This window comes from Podarcis gaigeae, assembly GCF_964106915.1.
Source record: "Podarcis gaigeae genome assembly, chromosome: 1".
Taxonomy (NCBI): Eukaryota; Metazoa; Chordata; class Lepidosauria; order Squamata; family Lacertidae; genus Podarcis; species Podarcis gaigeae.
Genome location: NC_139678.1, coordinates 79,587,535 through 79,609,795, shown reverse-complemented (window position 1 = coordinate 79,609,795; position 22,261 = coordinate 79,587,535). Strand labels below are relative to the sequence as shown.

The following is a 22,261-nucleotide window of genomic DNA, read 5'->3' as shown; positions in this document are numbered from 1 at the left end:
CCAACTGAACCATCACCATGGGCGTAGCCAGAGGGGCAGGGAGGGGCAACTGCCCCTGCTAAAATGATAAAATTCAGTAAAAATACATAGCAAACTCAGATTCTGCCCACAACAAAAGGCCTGCCCCCCCAAACAATAATCCTGGCTACACCCATGGCTATCCCCATGGAACAATCCAATAAATTACCTAGCATGTTCCCTTAACATAATTCTAGATTACTTCATTTTCATCTGCAGGGATCAGGCCTTGAAGATTGCTGAGAAGCTTCCATTAGAACAGAACAGTGGCGTAGCGTGGGTTGTCAGCACCTGGGGCAAGGCAAGTAATTTGTGCCCCCTAACCCGTGGATTTGCGCACCCTAACCCTAACCCCCAGATGTTGCGCCCGGTGCGGCCGGGGCCCCCTGCACCCCCACGCTACGCCACTGAACAGAAATATCCATTAGTAAGGCCATTATGTTATGAACCAAGGCCAATAGGATTGACCATATTTCACCAGCGCCTAACAAATCTGCAGCGCTTACTCAAAATAAAAGCAATTACTGGACAAATTTAAAACATTTTGGTATTACTAAGCTTGGGCACAACAAGTTAAAATGTCTTCTTTCCTTAGGCTTCCAGTGGCATTTATTTGATCTGACTGACTATTATGGGTTAGTTCTTATTTTAGTTGTGGAATTATTTGCAGTGACTCAGTCATGTTGTTATCCCCTTGAAGACCTGCCTTGGGTAGAAAGAGAGGATGTAAATATTTAAATTAAATTAATTGTGATAAACTAAAACCTGTTATCTGGAAATTGGAAAGCAGGTTCTGAAATCTTAGTCATCAGTGTTAATGACACACACATTTCAGATGATGGCTAAAACAAAGTAATTATTATATCAACATGCCCTGAGCATGATGTGTAGAGTGTCTTCCCTGCAATACTCCTAAGAAAAGAAACACTGGCTGACTCTCCTCCTGCATACAGAAAGCAAGCAAGCATGTAAACAAGCCAGCACGTCTTAAACATGGTTTTTATAAAACCATTTTATCCCACTCCCCCATGTCAGTTTTTTGAAACATTCAAAGATTAACAGAAATAAAAAGAAAATGCATGTTTGTAAAAGAAAAAAAATCAATTAAGAGCAATAACTAAAACAAATGTGGGGATTTATTTATTTTTTAAGGAGATTAGCAGGAAGTATTCTTCAACACTGTAACTGAGCCCTGGCATAGGTTTTAGAAGCAGGTTTTCCCACCTCACAAATTTCCCTTCAGACACATTATGAAAGAGAGAAATAACCCCAAAAGGATACAAAGCTTGCTTTGCACCTTTCTTACACCTTGTGTCAGTTGTGGTTTCTCCACAGTAGGCAGTCAGTAGTTCTTATCTGCTATACAGGATGATTATTTTATGGATATTCCTTTAGTTCAGCAACAGGTGCAAGAAGAAGGGCGCTTTCAGGGCGTTAAGAAGGTGATGAAGCGTTACCTGCCCGAAGATGAAAGAAGATATTCCCGCCCAAAAGATAGTGGTGTTTCAATACGGGCTTCGGCAGTTTAAACACGACAACTGAACGCATTGTGCCCCTGACACTGCCTATTATTTAAGTGCTTAATAAACACGCGCGTCTAACGCCGCACATCTTCATCTTTCCAAACCGCACAGCTACATGCTCAGAAAAGCGACAAAAACCTTGCCCTGGGATATCACGTGATGCACTAATGACGCAACAGGTCTCTGAGACCACGCAGAGTGCCTTTCTCACATCGCAGCTTCCCCCTCAGATCGAGGAGGGGTGAGAATCGTGGCCCCTCTCGCCTCCACCCCACGCCCCTTTTTCCAGGCTGCGACGTGAGAAGGGAAGAGCCCAGACTCGGGAGATCTGAGCCGCGAGGCCGGTTCAGACGACAGCGGGGGAAGGGCCCAGCTGAGGGAAGGGCAGAAAAAGCAGGCGCGGCCACTCGGGCGCATCTCACCGCTCGGCTTCCCGCTGCTCCAGCGCCCATCTCTCCTCGCAGTGCCGCCAGGGTTTTTTCTGGACTTTTAAGGAGTCAGGCGCGTCACTTTCCCATAAACGCGAAAGGCACGCACAGCGCTGGTGACGCAGCAGGCAACGGCCTTGCCTCGCAGGTTGCTGCGCTCCAGATCCAGAGCCCCTCTTCGCCCAAACAGTCGCCTGCCCTCCCTGAACTTGCCCACAGCGAGGAAGGAGTTTGCCTACCCACCCGCAAAAAGAAAAAGAAACCCGGGATACTTAGCCTGAGGTCCTATATATAATAATTGTTGCCTCTCCCTAGGAGCTGTTCACAGACGGACTGTGATTTGCAGGATCTCAGTTGCTGCATGCATTTTTTTGTCTGAACTGGGTATTTGCAAACATGAATTGCCCCCTCTCACTGAAACACACACTCCCAAGTCAGGAAACCAAATGTTTCAGCTCTTTTTTGAGCTGCCCCATTTTAGGCTGCTCCCTTTAGGTGAAGAGTCACTATACTGTACTTCAAGGTTAAGAGTACCGCAACGCACTGCGGGGGGGGATGGGTTCCCTTGCAGCTTGCCTGGAAGCTGTAGTTAGTGTAGAATGACTGCTGACAGGAGAGAGATCCTGCCACCAAATCATACCTCCGCTCAAAGACCTGCACTGGCTGTCAAGTTCAAGGTCTTACTATTCTATAGAAAGCTCTTTAAGAGCTTGAGACCAGTTTACCTTAGGGATTCCCCACCACATGTGCCTACCTGACCATTTTGCTGTGCAGACCTTGCACTCCTGCAATGACCATATGATGTTCACTCCACATCTGAAAGAAGTTCGAGCTTTCAGTGTGGCAGCACCTCTGGGATTCCTTGCATTATACAGTATTAAAGTTATGTTTAATGTAAATAAACTGCTGCATTTTTAGTTTGCATTGTAAAGAAAGCTTCTGTATTTTTCCATTAAGCATGGTGTTTTTTTCATACAACAGTAGAACTAAATTACAATTTGAAGCTGTAATGAGTTGGCTGTAAAAGAGTTTTACCACTGTTTACATATGCAGCTAACAAAGAGGTATTGGCTCAGAGAAACACACAGAATAGCAGGCGGGCAGCTCTCTTGTTGGGTGTTGGCCAGCATGTAGCAGAAGAAAGAGAGTGAAGCAATACTTTGATTTTTATCTGGAATAGTTATATTTTCTTCTAGAAAGATGTTTGGAAACATCACACTGGGACCGGTGGGCTATTAGAGTATGAGTTGTTTGTCCAAACCACATTTTTAGCAGCAATGATTGAAAAAGATACATAAATATACAGGAACCAAGTAAAAGAAGATGACGTTTTCTTTGTAATGAACTGGGTCAGGCACAGGATTTTATGATTCTAGCAGAAATAGCAAACACAGAAATAGAATGCTAACCCATCACTTACACCAGTTTCTGTGTCTTGCACTCTGGGTGTTTCACCCCCTCAGCCATCAGCATCATTCCTGACTCTCTCTGCAGGTTAATTCCCAGGTCCAGCTCAGATAGTGATGGGTAGGTGGGAAGAACAGATGAGAGATGCCAACCACCAATAGCATGGAACTAAGAATGGAGCAACCTGAGGGGGACAAGCACATTTAGAGGCAAGGATAACAGCATGCATGGTCTATCAAAATGATCAAGGGATTTCAGCAACTCCTATGAAGAAAGGTTACAACATTTGGGGCAATGTTGCCCCAACAGTTTAGAAAACAGGCAAGAAACCAGGGGCATAATAGAGGCGGGTTATGAATGGTGTAGAGCAGCGGTAGGCAACCTAAGGTCCAGGGGCCAGATCCGGCCCAATTGCCTTCTACATCCGGTCTGGGAATCAGCATGTTTTTACATGAGTAGAATGTGTGCTTTTATTTAAAATGCATCTCTGAGTTATTTGTGGGGCCCAATGACCACTGTGCTCTTACTTCTTCAGAGTAAGGGCAAAGAGAAGGTGTAACAAAGTAAAGTTATTTTTTTAAAAAGTGAAAATACACGCAGCGCACACACTTCATACGTCATCTTCAAATGCATATGGACTTTCTTCTTTAAAATGACTATGCTTTGGGAGTATGCCTTCAACTTTTCTGGTGGTTACTTTCCATGGATCACACCTAAAGCCAATATTGTGTTTCATAAAAACACATTGGGTTCAAGGGCAAGTGGGATTGCCAAAGTCTTTTTTCCTGGGTGCCTGCCCCTTTTTAAATTTCTGTTTTGTTTTTTTAAAAAAATGGCAAGCATGTAAAGAAGAATGAGTACAAATTAAAGATGAATAAGTTGCAGGCTTACTGTGTATTTCATTGCCCTTAAACATTTTCCAAGCCTATGGTTTTAAAAGTAGTCCAGGAAGAGAGACCCCTAAAAATTGGCATCACATCACTAGAGGCACCACAGAAACTGATCTACCAGACAGAATAGACAAGATGTTTGCTGGACTTGCCTTCCTGGAGGCAAATGGTGTGCTCCAGGCACAAAAGAAGGACATTCATTTTCAAAACGAAAAGAGTTTTTTCCCTCTTTTTGTCCCTTTTCCACCCATTTCCCAGACCCACTGCAGTACAAACAACCAAGAGTCCTGTGGTAACTTATTCACTAACATGTTTACTAAAGCATAATGTGGACTCTAGTCCACCTACCCGCCACAAAAACTTGTATCATGGTGCCAGGGCCGGCCCACTCATAAGGCAAGGTGAGGCGACTGCCTCAGGTGGCGGGATCCACAGGGGCAGCAGATCCCAAGGTAGATCTTGATGGTACCAGAAGATTCATCCAGGTTCCCCCCCCCTTAAATCTCACACACCAAAAAAACATGTGAACTGTAGTTTGTTGTGGGTGCTGGGAACAATGTGCAATACATACAATATATGGGAGTAGTAAACTACAGTTCCCAGGATCCGGAAGGATGTGCTTCAAATGTATAGTCTGTAGGCAGCCTCAGGTGTGAAGGGAATGAATCTTTTATTTCACGGGAATTTCTCTGTTGCATATGTTTCTTTGCTCTGGAACTCCTGGTTTCCTTGCCTTTTGCTGTTTTTTCGCTCTTTATTGTTTGCTGCTTCTCCCTTGATCTCTTTGCTGACTGACTCGCAGGACACTAAGCGGGAAATTTCCTCTCCGTGCGAAAAAGTGATTAACCAGATAATTAAATCTTTTTCGGCGCAATCTGTGTACCCTGCTATGTTTCCCTTGCTCAGATTACAATATTATAGGACACACGCGAAGTTAATTATCTCCGGCTGGAAGTTGTTATTGCTTTTTTAAAAGTTAAACGTATTTCCTTCTCCTCCCTCCTGGGCTTCCAGGATCCCTCTTCTGCGATCTCCCCGCCCCCGTCGTCCTCCGGCGGCTCCACCTCCAGCAGCAATCCGGAGGACTGTCCGGATCTCAGCGACCTGATTCAAGGCAAGACCCAACCATTGTTTTCCCGAGGCAACTCATCCGTTCCCTCTTTGCCTGTACTGTAGTATGAACTGGCCTCCAGTTCGCCACGTCTTTTAGCGCGGTAAGTGCCATTGATCCAAATGGGGCTTACTCCAAGGCTTGCACTTACCTGGGACTAGTCAGCCCGATCTGACTCAATGGCCCTTACTTCTGAGTAGACATTTATGGAATTGCTTAACACCTACATTAAGATGGTTAAATGTCTATGTCGCGTGTGCGTGTTTTGCTCGATCCTCAGCGCGGACGAGCAGAGGGAGCTTTTTTGCAGGAAAATCGCCAGGAAAGTGTTGTTATTATACCTGTTGAGTGAGAGAAGCGGAGTTTCCCCAAACTGCCAGCATGGCAGTGGAGAGAGGGGAAGCAACTTTTCAATAATAATCGCAGCAAAGCTTGTGACATTTGAGATGGGAGGTGTTTTTTTTTTTTTTTTAAGAAACTAACTTTGCTCCCGCCTTTCACTGTGTGTAGCCAATGAATGAAGTCGTAACAATAAGAAATCGGAGCTAGCCAATTAACCAAAAGAAAGGTGGAGTAGAAATTTCCTGGTTAATTTTTTGAGCGCCCCCCATCCGCTCGCTGACCTTTTGGAGTGAGTGTTTCTGGACAGGGGAGTGATTGCTGTTCCATTGGGGAAAGTCAGAAATACCGTAGATTGTAGCTGTGATTGAGCTTTCGTATTCTGGGCTTATTTTCCATACATGTGATTTTCTTCTTGTAAAATTGCCATGCTAATACAGGGTGAGCCTTTTAAAAGAGGCCCCATGCAACATGTGTACTCTGTATCCACAGGGCCTCTTTTAAAGGACTCACCCTGTAATAACAAAGATAATATTGCTGAGAGAACAGAGAGTACATTAGCCTTAAGAAACAGACCAGTGATATACCCATTTTGCTGGTGCTGCAGTAGAGAGTGGCAGCCCTGCAGTGTACTCTTCCCACGTTTTCTTCTGTTTTTAAAAGGGAAAATGCGAGGGGACTGTGGTGTTATTTGGAGCAGCAGTGCAATGAATTAAGTGTGTGCAGGGCAAAGGGAGCCAGGGAAAAAACTGAAGCGTTTCAGTTGTGGTGGAAAAATATTGTCAAAACAGCAAGTCTGCAATGATCAGTAAATCTGCCCATCGAAAAATTAACAGAATGGGAGAACTATGGTATATTAGTTCCTCAAAGGCACTTACTACTCAGCTTAGTAGATGTGGTCCCCAGGCCTCACCACCACTTAGTCACCAGATCTACCAGAAATGATAGACCTGTCCTTTGGCACTAGTTATGTATCTATGTACATTTTGTACTTTGCTGCATCTCTCCTGGAAAAAATCCTGCAGATGCCCGAGTTCTTACATGGTCAGACTGCTGCAATGGAACATATCTTGTCACAACTATGACTCTTAAAAACAGGTTTTTGCATTAGCATCTAGTATTTGAAAATTTTCATATATGCATGAGCAGGAACCTTTTTTTCTGACCTATGGAAAGTGAGGGAAAGATCAGTCCTCTCCTTTTGGTTTCATCTTCGTAAGAGAGAATCTTGCCAGTAAGGGAGGAAGGACATTCAAGTCCTTGGGCACAACCAAGCTTCCTGTGGCTGAGTGGGAGACTGAGACTGGAGTCGCAGGGCATTGTTCTCTGAGAAAGTTCCCTCCTTCAGTGGACAGCCAGATGCCAAAGAAGCCAGGATTCCTCTCTGTTAAAACCGCATAGAAGAGAGAAATTGAGCAGGTCCATCTTGTCCTGAAGAGATGAGAAGAGATCCAATTTTCAAAATTATTATCTGAGACAATCCCTGTCTTCCTCTCTGCCTGATCAGCCTAAGCACAGCAACACAATGTTTCGACTTCCGTATAAGAACATTTTTCATGCCTCCATCCAGCTCCGAGCTTACATTTCATTTTGTGTGCCTTAGTGCTGAGTATTGTGATTACACGCATAACATTTCTCATCTGATGAAATATTCACTGTGTGCCATCACATTGTTTTCAGCTGCCTGTGGTATGTTGCCATGGCAGAGGAAGATCCTGCTGTGTTCACCTCTGGCAATTTGCCCTCTGACCCCCGTCTCCTTGCCACGGTGACCAACGCCTACCTGGGCACTCGTGTCTACAGGGACATCTTGCATGTAAACGGGGTGTATAATGGAGCAGTCGGGGACTGTCATCGTGCTGATGTTCCCAGCCCTATTAATGTCAAAATGAGTGTGGCTGCTGAGGACAGCCTGACCGAGACTTTCTCGTTGGACACCAGGACAGGTAAGTGTCAACAGTGTTGTTGCCCTTCCTTTCTTGCTTTTCATTGCAAATGCAGCAATGCCACAATGATGGGGCTAGGTTATTTAGCTTGCACTGAGCATGGGCATTGTTTTAAAAGGAAGCTCTTACTTTTAAAGAGACAAAGGTGAACATTGAATAGAGTGTGCTGGTATTGGGCTCAGGATGTCCTGGATTTAAATTCCCACTTAGCACAAAGTTCACTAAGTTTTTTGGGAGCTAATTGTAGTCTATCAACCAGTTTTGAAATAAAGCTTAAATGGAATCCAAAATATACCACTCCAGAGGAAACTTAGGATTCAAATGTAATCAATTTTTCCAGTACAATGTGTTGTAAGATCTGGAAGTTTTCCTGTCTTCTTGGGCTACTAGACATTTTTTCAATTCCATAGGGTGCCTGATATAATTCTTATTTCAGTAAATAACAAAACAAAGGGTTTTTTTAACCTCATTATTTGTCCAAGTATATCATTTTAGAGTTGTAGATTGTGTTTAGATGTTCTTGTCCCAAAAGTGAACTTTGAACCAGACAGACCTTGTGTGAAATTTGTGGTGTTAGGCTTTCTTTTAAACGTAAATAAAAGTGTAAGAATCTGAATTCACATGGATCATTTTCTTTCCTTTTTCCTGCAGGGACCTATATCCACACAATCCAGGCTCCGGGTTATACAGCCACTCACAGGATCTATGCCCACCAATCCCTTGTTCACCTTCTGGCCTTCAGCGTAACCATCCAGAGGTCAACGCTTGAAGGCGAACCCATTATTGTCAATCTACAGACCCAATTCACACCTGAGAGTCCAGACCTGGACTTGCACAGAGGGGCAGATTTCCAGGGAGCTCAGTGAGTATCATCATGAGAAGATTTGGTCAGATTTGTGTTGTCCTCCTTCCCCTGAGATTTAAAGACAGCGGCAGAAAGAAATGAGTACTTCCTGTGGTTTGGAGGAGAAGCCATAGCTCAGAGGTAGAACACATACTTTGCATGCAGAAGGTCCAGGTCTCTGGCATCTCCAGGGAGTCCTTGGAAAGACTTCTGCCTGAAACAGTGCCAAACTAGATGGAACAATGATCTGCGTTCCTGAAGGCAACTTCTTATGTCCCTGTGTTTGAATACAGGCAAGCCCAAGGAACAATGGCAGCCCCATTCAGAAGATGTTGGCAGATTAAGGGGGGAGAAGATCTACCATGTATATCTTGATATATTTTTATGTTCTTAGGATGAGAGTTGTAGTCCAAAAGAGTTGTAGTCCAAAATATCTGCCTTGGAGGTAGGGCAAAGACACGGAGAGTTTGAAAAGTAAGGAGGACAAAGATTTTGCGCAGGATGTGGATGGGAGCTAGGAAACCAGTGGCAGGATTAATGGTAGAGTTAGAGATGGGGTTTGAATTCCTTGTGTGATTCTCTGATCTGATGAAAGAACCATAAGGTCTTCCTTCCTGCAGCTTTTCTCTCCCTCTCTCCTTTAGCTACATCTATGGAAAGACTTTGGTCCCTGAGGTGGAGGGTGGCCCTCAGCCTACTGTACACGTGATCTGGACCCCAGTGCTACAAGCAGTGACCCTCCCTGAGGAGGAGAAGGAAAAGACCTGGGAGTTCCTCACAGCCGTGGCAGAGAGTGAAGAGGACGTGAAAAGGAGCTTTAGTGAAGGAATGTCACTGATTGTCTCTCGTTCATTGTATGTGTCTCACGTCCAGGCGTGGACAGCCCTCTGGAAAGGATGCTGTGTGGAAGTTGAGGGACCTCTTTCACTGAGCCAGGCTGTTTATGGATGCCTCTATTACCTGCTGAGTGCCATTCCTCCCCTGGGTTCTTCTGACTTCCCGTTCTCCGGAATTAGCCCTGGAGGCCTTTCTAATGGCACCTCGAGTGAAGATTACTGGGGCCATGTCTTCTGGGACCAGGTGATCCAAAAGGCACTACTGTGTCTCCAGTTTCCAGTCTCCAGTGATGAAGTGCAGAAATCAGGAGATGCCAGTAGGGAAGACATAGCCCCGAACTGAGCTTATTCTTTGGTTGCTTGGGCAAATTTTGGCTTTCCAGAGTACAGTGGTACCTTGGGTTACATTCGCTTGAGGTTACATACACTTCAGGTTACAGACTCTGCTAACCCAGAAATAGTGCTTCAGGTTAAGAACTTTGCTTCAGGATGAGAACAGAAATCGTGTTCCGGTGACGTGGCGGCAGTGGGAGGCCCCATTAGCTAAAGTGGTGCTTCAGGTTAACAACAGTTTCAGGTTAAGTACAGACCTCCGGAACGAATTAAGTACTTAACCCGAGGTACCACTGTATATAATTTTGAGAGATAAAGAACAGGAGGTGGCATGAATTCTGCAGAATTTTCTCTCTGTGTGCTATATTATTTAAGTTTAGTGTAACTAGCTCCAGAATGAAGTATTGTGGTGTTATATACACAGCTTGTGGTAAGTGATCATGAAAGACTTGTTCAAAATCAAGGAAACTGAGTTGGACTATAAGTCTTATCTAACCCAGTCCCTCCAAGATGTTAGGCAGAGAGATTTTTCCAGTCCTATAGACTGAGATCTTTTAAACTAAAGATGCCAGAAAATGAAATTGGAACTATAGGTTGGAGAAATTTAAAGGGGTTCCTAGACTGGAGGTAACCCTTCAAGAAAACCAAAGAAAAAGGACATAGACTTCGAGTAAAAAGATCAGCCTGTATTAAAACGTATGTAGGTGTCAGCCTTTCACAAATCCCAGAGGTTACCTGTTTTTAGCTCTTGAACACTATCTTGTATACACCCCACTGAACTAACATGTATTTTTTTTTAAGCCATGGAAGGGAAAATCTGTAGCATATACCTCTCTAAAAAGTCAGACATGGGCACTATCCCCTAATACAGGGGCAAGGAACCTGTGGCTCTCTAGACATTGTTAAGAGAGCATCTTATGTGGGCTTCCACTATCCTACATCATTAAAAGCTTCAGGAAGAATCAACATACAGATTTTATGACCAGGTTAGTGGTGGTGAGCTAGAAGGATTATGAGCTTCTCCATCTAATAATAATGTGTGATGTTGTCGTTAAACGCAGGATACCTGGATGTACCCAAACATCTTGCTTTTCTATCCGGAAGCAGCTTCTGCTATCCTGAAATACCGGATTCGAACGCTAGGAGGAGCTCTGTGCAACGCACAGGAGCAAGGATACAAGGTAGGAGCAATAGGAACAGAATGGGGACCTTACTTGACAAAGGGATTGCTCAGGTCTAAAAAGAGAGATGGAGAGAGATCGACCCATGAGGGTGCATGCACTCTTATTTTTTTCCACTCATCATATTTGATAATATCCCACTGCTTCCCATCCACACTGCACAATGCAGCTAGTAAGAAAATAATCCTGGGTATGGCGTTTTGTTCCCATGGAAAGAGAAATGATAAGTAAACCACTCTGGGAATTGTAGCTCTTTGCTAAAGTTCCCAGGGCTCTTTGGGAGAAGCCATGACTGTGGTACGATTCTGATTTAAATGTATAGTGCAGATGGGACCATTCTGATTTGTTTCAAATGGATTATACAAAGCGAGTCACAAACAGTGTCTAGTACGCATGACTTTCAACAGCGGCTAAAGTGCAAGGTTGTCCTGAGTTTGAAATTGCCCACAGAAATTGCCCACAGAGAATCACCATTTGAATTATCATCTCTTTTGAGTGTTACTCAATTTGATTGTGGCAGGGTGCGAAGTTCCCCTGGGAGAGTGCAGCAACAGGCCGAGAGGTGTGCCCTGAGGAGGTTTATGGAAACGAAGAAATTCACATCAATGGAGATGTTTTGCTGGCATTTGAGCAGTATTACTACTTCACTCAGGTAAGTGTTGGGCATATTGTATGGCATTGCCGGTAAATGAATAAAACTCTAGCCTTGGGACCTGCTTTTGAAATCGAGAGAGCTTCATCTCTGAAGACAGTGTCGTATTCCTCTTTCCAATTAATGCATCTTCGGATATTTACCTCTCATTCCCCCTGAACCATGATCACAGAATCATAGAGCTGGAAGGGATCAACCCCCTGCAATGCAGGAATATGCAGCTGGCCTTTATGGGGATCGAACCTGCAACCTTGGTATTATCAGCACCAAGCGCTAACCAACTGAGCTATCCAGCTGATGTTATCCTGTTCTAGGATGGAAACGTGGAGCTCAGTGGCCCTCTGAGCCCCTCTTTCCTGTCTTGTTCCAGGACCTGGAGCTCTTCCATCAGGCAGGAGGCTGGGAGGTGGTCCATGCTGTGGCTCAGTACTGGTGCAGCCGGGTGGTGTGGAACCCAGAAGACCAGAGCTACCACATCCCTGGTAAATATGCGCAAGGGGGACTCCTCCTTCACCAAAAAGACATACACCGACTTTTGCATTTCCTGTGCTGCCTCTTGAGCTGCCTGCAATCTACTACTATTACACTTCTCATTCAGGTGCAAAGTGATTTGGGTTTGGTTTTCTGGCCTCTTTCCTTAATCCTCTGAGGGGAAGCCAGACACAATTCTGGGGGAGCAGGAGAGATGGCTCTGTGTATGTCACAAGGACCAACCTGTCAGCCCTCAGCCCTGCCCTTCTTCACATGTGCAAACTGGAAGAACAGGTTCCCCACCACCATCACCAACTCAATGCTGGGACGAAACAGTTTGTCCGTCTGTGTCCAAAATGCAGTGAGTGTGCTTGCGCAGGAGCTTTGACCAGGACATTATACATGCCCGTGTGCATGCCCTTTCTCTAAGGCACATCTCTAGCCTCTTGGAACTATGTTTGCAGTGACTGCTAAAATCTCAGAGGGGCTATAGAAGGGAAGGACTGTAGCTCAGGGGTAGAGCCCCTGCCTGGCATGCAGAAGGTCCCAGCTCCAATCTCCAGGTAGGGCGAGGAGAGACCTTTGCTTCTGAAACCTTGGAGAGTCATTCCCAGCCGTTGTAGAGCAGACAATATAGAGCCAGCTGGAGCCACCATCTGATTCAATATAAAGCAGCTTGCCATGTTCCACTGCTGACTAAGTGGGGCTTAGTTATCTGCATGACTCCTTGCCGCATCCCATACCTAACAGCAGATATATGCAAGAAGTGCAAAATAGACAAGTATATGCACAATAGACTTAACCTGCAACATTTGTTTGGCTCCTGGAATCTGACTTCTTGACTTGGGCTCATTCTGAATTTTCAAAAAATCCAGGAAGTGATTCCATGTTCTGCCTTCTTCTAGGTGTCCTGCCCCCTGATGAATATCACTCTGCTGTAGATAACTCTGTTTATACCAATGTCATTGCCCAGAGGAGGTAAGGGACTTGCCGAATTGATGACATTTTCTCTCTATGCTCTTCCGGTTTCTGACTTTCTTCTTCTTCTTCTTCATGCTTGGGTGATGGATACAGGCAAAGGAATCCATAAATTAATTTATTAATTAAAAGTTATTTTCAGAAGGTTTGTGCCACTTTTCTGCCAAATAGCAGGCTGCTTGACCATAAAATTATGAAAGGCCATAAAATTCACTGCATAAGGTAGCACCAGAATAGAAGAAGATGCAGGGGATAAAACAACAATGAAATAATTGTTATAATAAATTAATAACTCAGCAAGATCTTCAAATTAGACCAAACAACACAAAACAAAATCTCTTTACAGAATTAACCATCAGTACTGATTCCTACCTCCAATACTGATTATTGCCTAAAGGACAGCTCAGCTCTAAATGATTAGTTTAGCTGCAGGAAGAAGTCAAACAACTTTGCTCCATGTTCCATTAAAAAAAGCTTAACTATGGGTTAGCTCAGTGTGGCACAGCAGCAAACCAGCCGGCCACAGTCTCGTCTCGCAGAGCCTGCACAGTAGTGCTCAGCCATGGTGTGATGTGTGAGCTAGGCTGACCATTTGCATTTCCTGTTTGCCCCGCCAACATTTTCCTTCACAGTTCCTTTAGGTTTTGACAGCTTGATTGATGCCTTTTAAAACATGGAGGTTGCTTCCACATTCATCCTGATTTGTTTGCGGAAAGCTCAGATGACATGGGCTATTCAATGAGCGTTCAATCAGATTAGTTTGTGGGGAGCTTACAAAACCTCGTATCAAGCACCATTACTCCCACACTTTCCAATACATTTCCCCATGACTTTCCTTTCTGCCACAATTTCAATTTGGGGGAGGAGGTGGGCTTTGTTGTGCAAGACCTCCAAGTCATCTTTAATTGTGCAACATGAATTTGCCACTAAGTGACCGAATCCCACACAAAAATAGAAGCAGTCCAGAAGCACCCTAAAGCTTCCCACCTTGTAGCTCTCAGCCTTGCCCTGCTAGCCCAACTCTTTCTCTCCTTCTTCACTTTTTTTTGTAAAGCTTTTTTTTTTTTACCTCTCTTTGCTGCTTTCCAGCTTGAATTTTGCGGTTGACTTGGGGTCTCAGTTGCATATTCCAATCCCTGAAGAGTGGGAGGAAGTTCAGAAGAAAATTAAAGTGCCTTTTGATAAAAGCAGGAATTACCACCCAGAGTATGATGGGTACTGCCCAGGTGAGTCGGTTTATGACAAGGGAGTGTGTGGTGGGCCCTAACCCTTTATAACAGTTGTTGTGCAGGTCAAAGTCTTCACATTAGTGTCACTTGCCTTGCTAGTAAAATGGGTTTCCGTGTGCAAACGTGTGGGGCACCAAAATGGGCAGAGGATAGGAGTGATTTCCCACATACCAGAGAGAACCCCCAGTGTATTTAGACCCTAGCTCCCCAAAAAACCTCAGAGTAGCAGAGTCTGAGGCAAGGAACCCAGGAAGCTTTTTTATACCTAGCTCAGTATTGTATATTGTGACCAGCACTGTCTCTCCAAGGTTTGAGGCAGGAGTCCCTCCCAGCCCTGCCTGGGTTTGCCAGGGATCGAACCTGGGACCTTTGCATGGCTCTGGCACTGCAGTCTCTTGTGCTCCATGCACACTTCCCTCATGCCACCCCAGAACACTGGCAGCAGGGAACAGCAGAGAAGCATAAACCCTCCGCTGCCAAAGTTGACATTACATTTGGCAGCAAAAGTGGAGTTTCCTGCGTTCAGAGGAGACACACCGCCTCTCTTTCCACAATTTGGAAGATGAGGGGGAAGGAAGGGAATTGACCTTGGAAGGCACATATTGAAGTCCAGCTTCCTCCCTGAGGAGTCTGTTAGTCTGCACGAACACACATACACACACTCAGCAGTTTCAAGTAACACGAGGGGTGGGGGGTAAGAGAATTCATCTTAGAGAACATGCATCCTCCCTCACACATCCTCCAAATCCAGTTTCACCACCTTGAAGGCACTTGTCTTGCCCCCTGAGTGCAACTGGTTTATGAGGCAAGGTGAAGCCATTTGCCCCAAGTGATGGATCCAAACGACATCATGGCACCACAGCCAGCCCCATTGGGGCTTCCCGCACTGTTGTCCTAGCTGTTGTGCCCGCTGCACCCTCACCACTGCATCATGGCAGCAGCGCAGGTGCAGCCACAGGTAAGGGTACAGTTGCATCAACGGGACTGGCAGCACAGGTAGGGTCCGGGATATGTGAGGGGGAGCTGCATTGGGGCATTTTGCCCACCGTGGCATCTCAGGCCAGCTAATATTCTTAAGTTGAAAAGCTGTTATTATATAAAGCAATATCAAGCCAATGATGAGCCACTTATTGTCTCATAGAGAATGTATTGCTGAAGAATGGCTTTCTCGCATAATCACTGTACCATGATCTCACCTTTGTAGGGTGATGACTAAAAAATATCTGGTAGCTGTCTCCTAGGACTCCCAGAAAAAGGTCACTGGCAGGGCTCCTAGGCCCTTTTAATTGCTGCACAGCCAGTGCAAATGCATTGTGGAAGAGCTGCAAGTGCAGAATTTTTGCCTGCTGTTCATCATACCTCCTTGTTAACAGGAAAATTACAGGCTACTTGTCACCCAAGGTAGTCTGGCAATTCCGTTTCCAGTACGATTCACCATAAAGCACGTGGGCCGGGGTCACATGTCTATCTTGCCTCTTGTTCTTTCCTCAGGTGAGCAAGTGAAACAGGCTGATGTCGTCCTGCTTGGATTCCCTGTCATGCATCCCATGGACCCAGAAGTCAGAAGGAATGACCTAGAGATGTATGAACCAGTGACTGACCCTCAGGGGCCAGCTATGACCTGGGTAAAAAACCTTGTCTTGAAAAGGGTGGAAACCTCAAACGGTTTCAGTGCGGGGTCTTCCATGGGTTTGCTGCTGAAATGAATTTATCTGAATGAGGCTGCTGGGGCCCTCACTGGTTGGTTCCTTTTCTCCATCAGAGCATGTTTGCTATTGGCTGGTTGGAGCTGAAGGAGACCGGAAGAGCCCAACAGCAACTGAACAAATGTTTCAGCAATATCACTGAGCCATTCAAGGTCAGGCAAGTCAAACCTTCCTAATCCCTTCTTAAAATTTGATCCCTGTAGGTACCCTTTCCAAACAACATCCTTGAAAAAAAAATTTCTCTGACTCTCTCAGATCTGGGTGGAGAACGCTGATGGATCAGGAGCTGTGAACTTCCTTACAGGGATGAGTGGATTTCTGCAGGCTATCGTTTATGGATACACTGGATTCAGGTGCAAACTGTATTAACAATAATGTTCATGTGCACAGAGGCATAGCTAGGGGACGGGGGGAGAAGGGGACACTGGGCGCCACACCGTGGGGGGTGGCACTTAACTGCACCCGAGCCACACGTCTCCCATGGGAGTGACACAGTGGCTCGGTTGCCTGCTGGTTCCATGCTGCCTGCCACCTCCCACTCAGCTGCGCTACAGCTGAGGGGGAGGCGAAGGCCAGACTCCCGGCAGGCTCTGCGCTGCTCAAAAAAGCAACGTGGGCTTGCAGGGCGTCAGAGCGGAATGGGGCTCAGCCAGTGGGACTCTGGCGTGCCCTGCCCCCCCCCCATGCTTGCCACACTGGGCACCCAAGCAGCTAGCTATGCTGCTGAATGTACAGGGTCCTGAAGTCCATTGGAATAAAAAGAATGGCAGCTCCTATCAAAAAGGTGCTCACTACATCAGGAAACTGAATCACATATGAGCTGCAGGTTCCACCTGTTGCCTCTGTAATGACTTGTTGGAGTCAGGAAAGATGAATCCCCATCCCTCCTTGTCCCTGCCACCCTGCTGGATGACTGGGGAGTGATTGCAACTTGACAAAGAGCTTCAAATAGGGATGGGGGGGCTGGTTTTAAATGGTTACTCTTGCCGGATTGGACCATGGTGAGTCACTCTCTAGCCTGCCCCAGTAAAGCCTGTACACCCCCTGGCTCCGAGATTGAAGTAATCCAGTTTCCCCCTGATTTGTCCCCAATCTGATCTTCATACTGAGGAAAGTGTTGTGGGTGCATCACCCAAATTTCAGGGCAACACAAGCAAACAGTTCCAGTGGAGAGATGTTATTAGGAGGAAGGGCTTTTATCTCTGGACTAGTGTGATTTAAGTTTGGCTGGCCTGAGGTGGGAGGAATAGCAGAGGCGTTCTTGGTTTTTTGGGTTTTTTTTGGTTTTTGGTTTATTTGCAATCAACATGTGTGGGAAACTTAGTTGCAGCCACAAAGCTTGTCCTAACAAAGATTGAGTCAATACTGAAGTGGGATAGAGCCTCTCGGCACTCGGATAAAAATAACCACGAAGCTGCCTCTAAGTTAAGAAAGAACAGGAAATGGCTGAAGTACTCAAATCAGGTCCGGTTTTGAGAGGAAGTGGGAAAATGCCCTCCTAAGGGTGTTTCTTGGTCTGTCCTCAGGTGCCTTCAGCTATGCCTGGGAGCCTCAGTGCTTTTGCATAATCAGCATTGTGTTGATAAAGTATATATAGATTTCTACTTATATTGATCTGTCACAGTTAGAATGCTGGTATTAAAAAGGCAGAAGGCAGTTGTCAAAATGAAGATTAATATTTACAGAAGCAAAATCAACAGAAGGAGACGTGGGGGGGGGGGATTTAATCTCTGTGGTAGCTTTGCTGGGGCACCGTCAGATAGTTCCCAGGTGGGTTCTAATTGCCACAGTCCATCTTTGATGGCTGCTTCTGATCTCTGCCAGCCTGCACAACTGGCAGGAACCATACTAAGCTGTCCAGCCCATTGTGAATGTGGGGTGTGGAAAGTGAGAGGGAAAAGAAGTAGGGTGCCTTCTTGACTTTCCAACAGGAAGTCTTCCTCTACTTCCTTTAGGATCACAAAGAAGCACCTGAAGTTTGACCCCATCTGTCCAGATGACATAAAGAAACTAAAGATCACCGGCGTGTGCTACTTAGGAAGCAAGCTGGATTTCACCCTTACCAAAGAAGATGTCACCATCCGAGTGACACAGGCCTCCTCTGTCCTACAGCCACCTGGTCTGGAGGCTGTGCTGGCAGGAACGGGCGAGCATCTTCCCTTAAATGAAGGTACAGCATCATCTCCTATAGCTGGTATTATCAAGGTTTCCTGTTGCTGACAGGGAGATCCCCTCCCACTTAGCTGAATGTTTTAACAAATTGAGGTATATTCTTGGGTTGGTACTGAACTACAGTAGACCCATTGAAATTAATGGGCCTGGTGTAGTCATGTTCCTTTGTTTCAGTGGGCCTACTCTGAGGAAAACCTAGTTGAACACCACCCTTGGTATATAGCAAAGATGGCAAGGAAAGGTTTCACCACCTTGGTGGTGGTTTTAAGAAATGCCTCCTGTTCAAGCTGCAACCAACCTGTTGGATCCACTTCCCTAAATATTTACGCCCTAAGACAAGCTAAATATAGGTGGAATAATTTGTTACCTCAGGAGACCTATTGATCCTCTGCAGCATCTATATAGAAGGCTAAAAAGATGATGATACTAGAAGAGTTGACAGCTTGTGTGCTTTCTGTTCTATTTCAGGACAGAGTATCTCCTTCCCTGCAGCCGCAGGCTGGATCCAGAAGGTTGAGACAATTTAAAGCCAGCTTGTTTTGATTCTATGACAAGTATGAAAAAACTACCAGGCCTTTGCAACCGTAGCAGCCAGCCAGTAGTATCTTAGAGGCTTTGTGGTTCATGTTAGCATGCAGCAATACTGAAGAGCCTGAATCTTGAGTTCTTGACCGCATTCATTGTGTATATAACCAACCTGCTGAAGTGGGAGCTGAAATTCCCACCCACCCACCACCACTGACAACCTTAGAGATGTGGCTTCCTTCCTGGACAGAAAGGTTCTGCAATGGAGAGAAAAGGAAAAGAACTTATTTTTCTTTTCTTTTTTGTGGAGGGAGGGGCGAGCAGCTAGTCTGAAGAAATCCCAAAAACTTTCCTGTTAAGTTGATTATGGTACATTGTGATTAGCATTGGGGGAGGGGAGGGGGGAGTGTAAACCACTTATATTCCCCACCCTATAATTTTTATTAAATTTTCTGTTTTACTTTAAGGTTGTTTAAATGAATATTCTAAAATGTATCAATGACATCCCTCCTTCTCTTTCCATGGTTCATTTTGCATAACATAAAGGGACCCCTGACCATTAGGTCCAGTTGTGACCGACTCTTGGGTTGCGGTGCTCATCTCGCTTTATTGGCCAAGGGAGCCGGCATTTGTCCGCAGACAGCTTCCGGGTCATGTGGCCAGCATGACTAAGCTGCTTCTGGCGAACCAGAGCAGCGCACGGAAACGCCGTTTACCTTCCTGCCGGAGCAGTACCTATTTATCTACTTGCACTTTGACGTGCTTTCGAACTGGTAGGTGGGCAGGAGCAGGGACTGAGCAACGGGAGCTCACTCTGTCACGGGGATTCGAACTGCCAACCTTCTGATCGGCAAGTCCTAGGCTCTGTGGTTTAACCCACAGCGCCACCCACGTCCTTGCATAACATAAATCCCTGCATATTTTACATAAACTAAACCATTCAGTATTCCATTATTACATCTATCAAAACTTATTTACACTGTTGAATTTATCTTAATGCTGCCCACGTTTTCAAATGTACACAATTTCCCCCTATATATGGGGGAGTGTAAACCACTTTTAGAATTTTTTGACAGTCAAGTGGTATATACATTTTATGAAATAAATAAATAAAACTGCAAGTCAGTAGTAGTCTTTCTTCAGACCAGAACTGAACCCCTCGAGGCTGGCATTTTCAAGGATTTCTTCCTACCTCCTCCTCTGACAGTTCCAAAGGTTCTTCAGCAGGTTTCCCAGATGGAAACTTGCAAGGCAGTGCAGAAGACCTTGCTACCTTTACAGACTTGGGATGGATGCCGAAACAGCAAGCATTTGCCACATCTTGTCTTTGAGAGGCTCATATGCTAAGCGTTACTTATACAAAAAGCAAGCTGCATATGCTGGCATCAACAGTCCAATTAACTCGGTTTAGAAGCCTCTTTCCAGTTCTCATCCATCTCTCAGATAAGGGAATAACTGACCTACTATGAATAGCAGCCTCCCCTCTCCCAACTCGCTAAATCAAAACTAAGGCTTCAAAGCAAGCAGATAAGCACATATGATCTCATTTTACAGCTTGCACCAATTAGCCCCAGGGTTATCTTGACTACCAAAAAGGCATTTACATGCCTTCCAGAGCATTTTCACTGTTTGGTTAGTCAGCGGTTAAGAGAAGTCTCTCTTTGCATATGCTATGAGAGCTTATTTTCCACATCCTGTTCCTCCACCAGCTACACAGACCTTCCTGAACCTGATGTTTTGGCTATGTCCTGACAATGTCAGAAGGCAGAGGAAGGGAATCTGAATTTCAGGGTCAACACAGTTGCTCGCTGCAATCTTTCAGCAGGATGAAGAAAACCATTCATTCCTTCCAAATAGTGGAATACTGTCTGAGAGTTGCTTGGCGGTTGTAGAAACATTGCATGAACAGCAGTTGGCAAAGGGGGAGAATAATTTAAGGGAACTTTGGGGGCGTTGCTTCCTCCCACTTTTAGCCTTTGAAAGTCAACAAAACAACCACACGATGGCACCAAAACCACTGATTCAGGGAAGGGAAGGCCCGAAAGGAGCATCTGAAGAGGAAATAGGCTGTGCATGGTACTGTCATCTGTTTACCCTGACCTGGGTTGTGTAAATGCCAGGGGTTAGGAATGCCAGGGGGGAAATGAAGAGAACATTCCTTTTTTAAATTTCCAAAGGCAGCAGGGGACAAGAAGCGTCCACAGTTTCTTTTCCTAGTCCTGCTGGGTCAGGCACCCCTTGCCTGCCTGCCTGCCTGTCCGCCTGCTGTGCAGCATACACACTGCTTGTTACAACGGGTGGAGAGGAAGAAAGAGTGGATGGAGGCTGTGGAGCAAAATGCTATGTAGAATATAGCATTTTGTTAGTTGTTTTTGCAGTGGTTTACATGAAAAAGACCCAAAAAATACATTATAAAATATAATAGACAAAAAATACTAAAACGGAACAAAACCGCTAGCAAAATAAGATCCAGGGTTAAAACCAAAAAAAGGATAGTATGGGAAACAGCTTTATTAGAAAAATTAACGAATAAACTGAAACTGACACGGGGACAAATGGAAGAAGACACCTTCACCCTCCCCTTTATCACATATACAGCCCAACAAGAAGATGACAAGAATCCACCAACAGCATATGACTCAGTATGGCTAACCTAATTAAAAAATACCCATCCACCTCACTCACACATGAAAACAAAGTTCACCACAGCCAATCACAAACAACCACACCTTATGCCAACCCCAATCTCTCTCACCACCAAAGGAACACAAGTGAACCCACACAAGCGAAGCTGACATAAAACCCCACACATACATTAAGTAGAATAGAAGCCTTGCCATCTGACCCTGTCCCCATTCACCATGCCCCCCTCCACCTCTTCCCCCCTTTTTCTTCCCAATGTAACACTAATGTCTCAACAAATGAAATGGATCTGTAGAAAATGTAACTTGAAAAAAGAGACATTGCACATACTTTTGTAAACCAAGAAATCTTTAATAAAAAATACGTTTAAAAAAAAACAAAACAAAAAAGGGAGAGGAACAGCAGTACAGAAGCTCTTTAAAGAAGGTAAGATTAAAAATTAAAAGATCATCTGGGACAGGAAAGACTGCAATCCCCGTGCCAGGCAAACCTGTCTGAAGAGGGCATCCTAAAGCCACAGAGGCTTTCTCTGATAGCCACCTGCCAAACTTTGGTTGACACTGTACTGGCTGCAAAGCATTCTATAATATTTCCCTCATCTCAGCCTCCACTCTTGTGTTGGGGGACTTTTGGGGTTCAAGCCCAGCCAGTTGAATCCAAATACCTATTGGCTACGGGAGTTGCCAGAAGGAGGTGTACAAGATGCCATACAACCATCTTAGGGACTTCATTCTGGATTTGTGTAGAGTTTACTCCTGGTCATTTCTTTTCCTGAAGATATCCCACAAAGCAGTAGAGGTTTAGGATCAGAGTTTTCTTTTTCCTAGATGGGCTGCCTTCTCAGGTTGACAAGCCCCACCAGCATGTGCAAAAACTGCCTTCTTGACCACTGGACCCACTATTGGTCTCGGTTCACTGGAGCCCATCTTTGCAGGCAGGGGAAATCCCTAACTCACTGAGCGTTTGAGACCCATTGATTACCCTCACCTGGTTTAGCCGGCAGTTTAGTCGAAGCAGTTCCTGGGGTGT

At 45.2% G+C, this 22,261-nt stretch overlaps 2 protein-coding genes across 5 annotated transcripts in view; one reads left to right on the top strand and one right to left on the bottom strand.

Annotated features, from left to right (window-relative positions):
• Positions 1-2,128, bottom strand: part of LOC310852233 (uncharacterized protein) — a 37,794-nt gene extending 35,666 nt beyond the window's left edge. The window contains exon 1 of the mRNA XM_083755335.1: positions 1,476-2,128. Coding sequence (XP_083611461.1) covers positions 1,476-1,566 — 91 coding nt within the window. The 5' untranslated portion in view covers positions 1,567-2,128. The remainder of the gene's footprint in view (positions 1-1,475) is intronic.
• A 3,107-nt stretch (positions 2,129-5,235) lies between these two features.
• Positions 5,236-19,710, top strand: PGGHG (protein-glucosylgalactosylhydroxylysine glucosidase). 4 transcript variants are annotated; one of them, XM_083756898.1, is made up of 14 exons: positions 5,237-5,380; positions 7,397-7,662; positions 8,314-8,524; positions 9,151-9,586; positions 10,737-10,856; positions 11,377-11,508; positions 11,879-11,990; positions 12,885-12,957; positions 14,047-14,183; positions 15,678-15,811; positions 15,949-16,044; positions 16,148-16,245; positions 17,848-18,062; positions 18,533-19,710. In XM_083756898.1, exons 2-14 carry the CDS (start codon positions 7,416-7,418, stop codon positions 18,589-18,591), a joined length of 2,070 nt encoding a protein of 689 aa, XP_083613024.1. In that variant the 5' UTR covers positions 5,237-5,380; positions 7,397-7,415; the 3' UTR covers positions 18,592-19,710. The 4 variants fall into 4 exon arrangements, with proteins under 4 accessions (XP_083613027.1, XP_083613024.1, XP_083613025.1 ...); XM_083756899.1 differs by having other exon boundaries at positions 5,340-5,480; XM_083756900.1 differs by lacking the exon at positions 5,237-5,380 and adding an exon at positions 5,995-6,008.
• Positions 19,711-22,261: the final 2,551 nt, after the last annotated feature.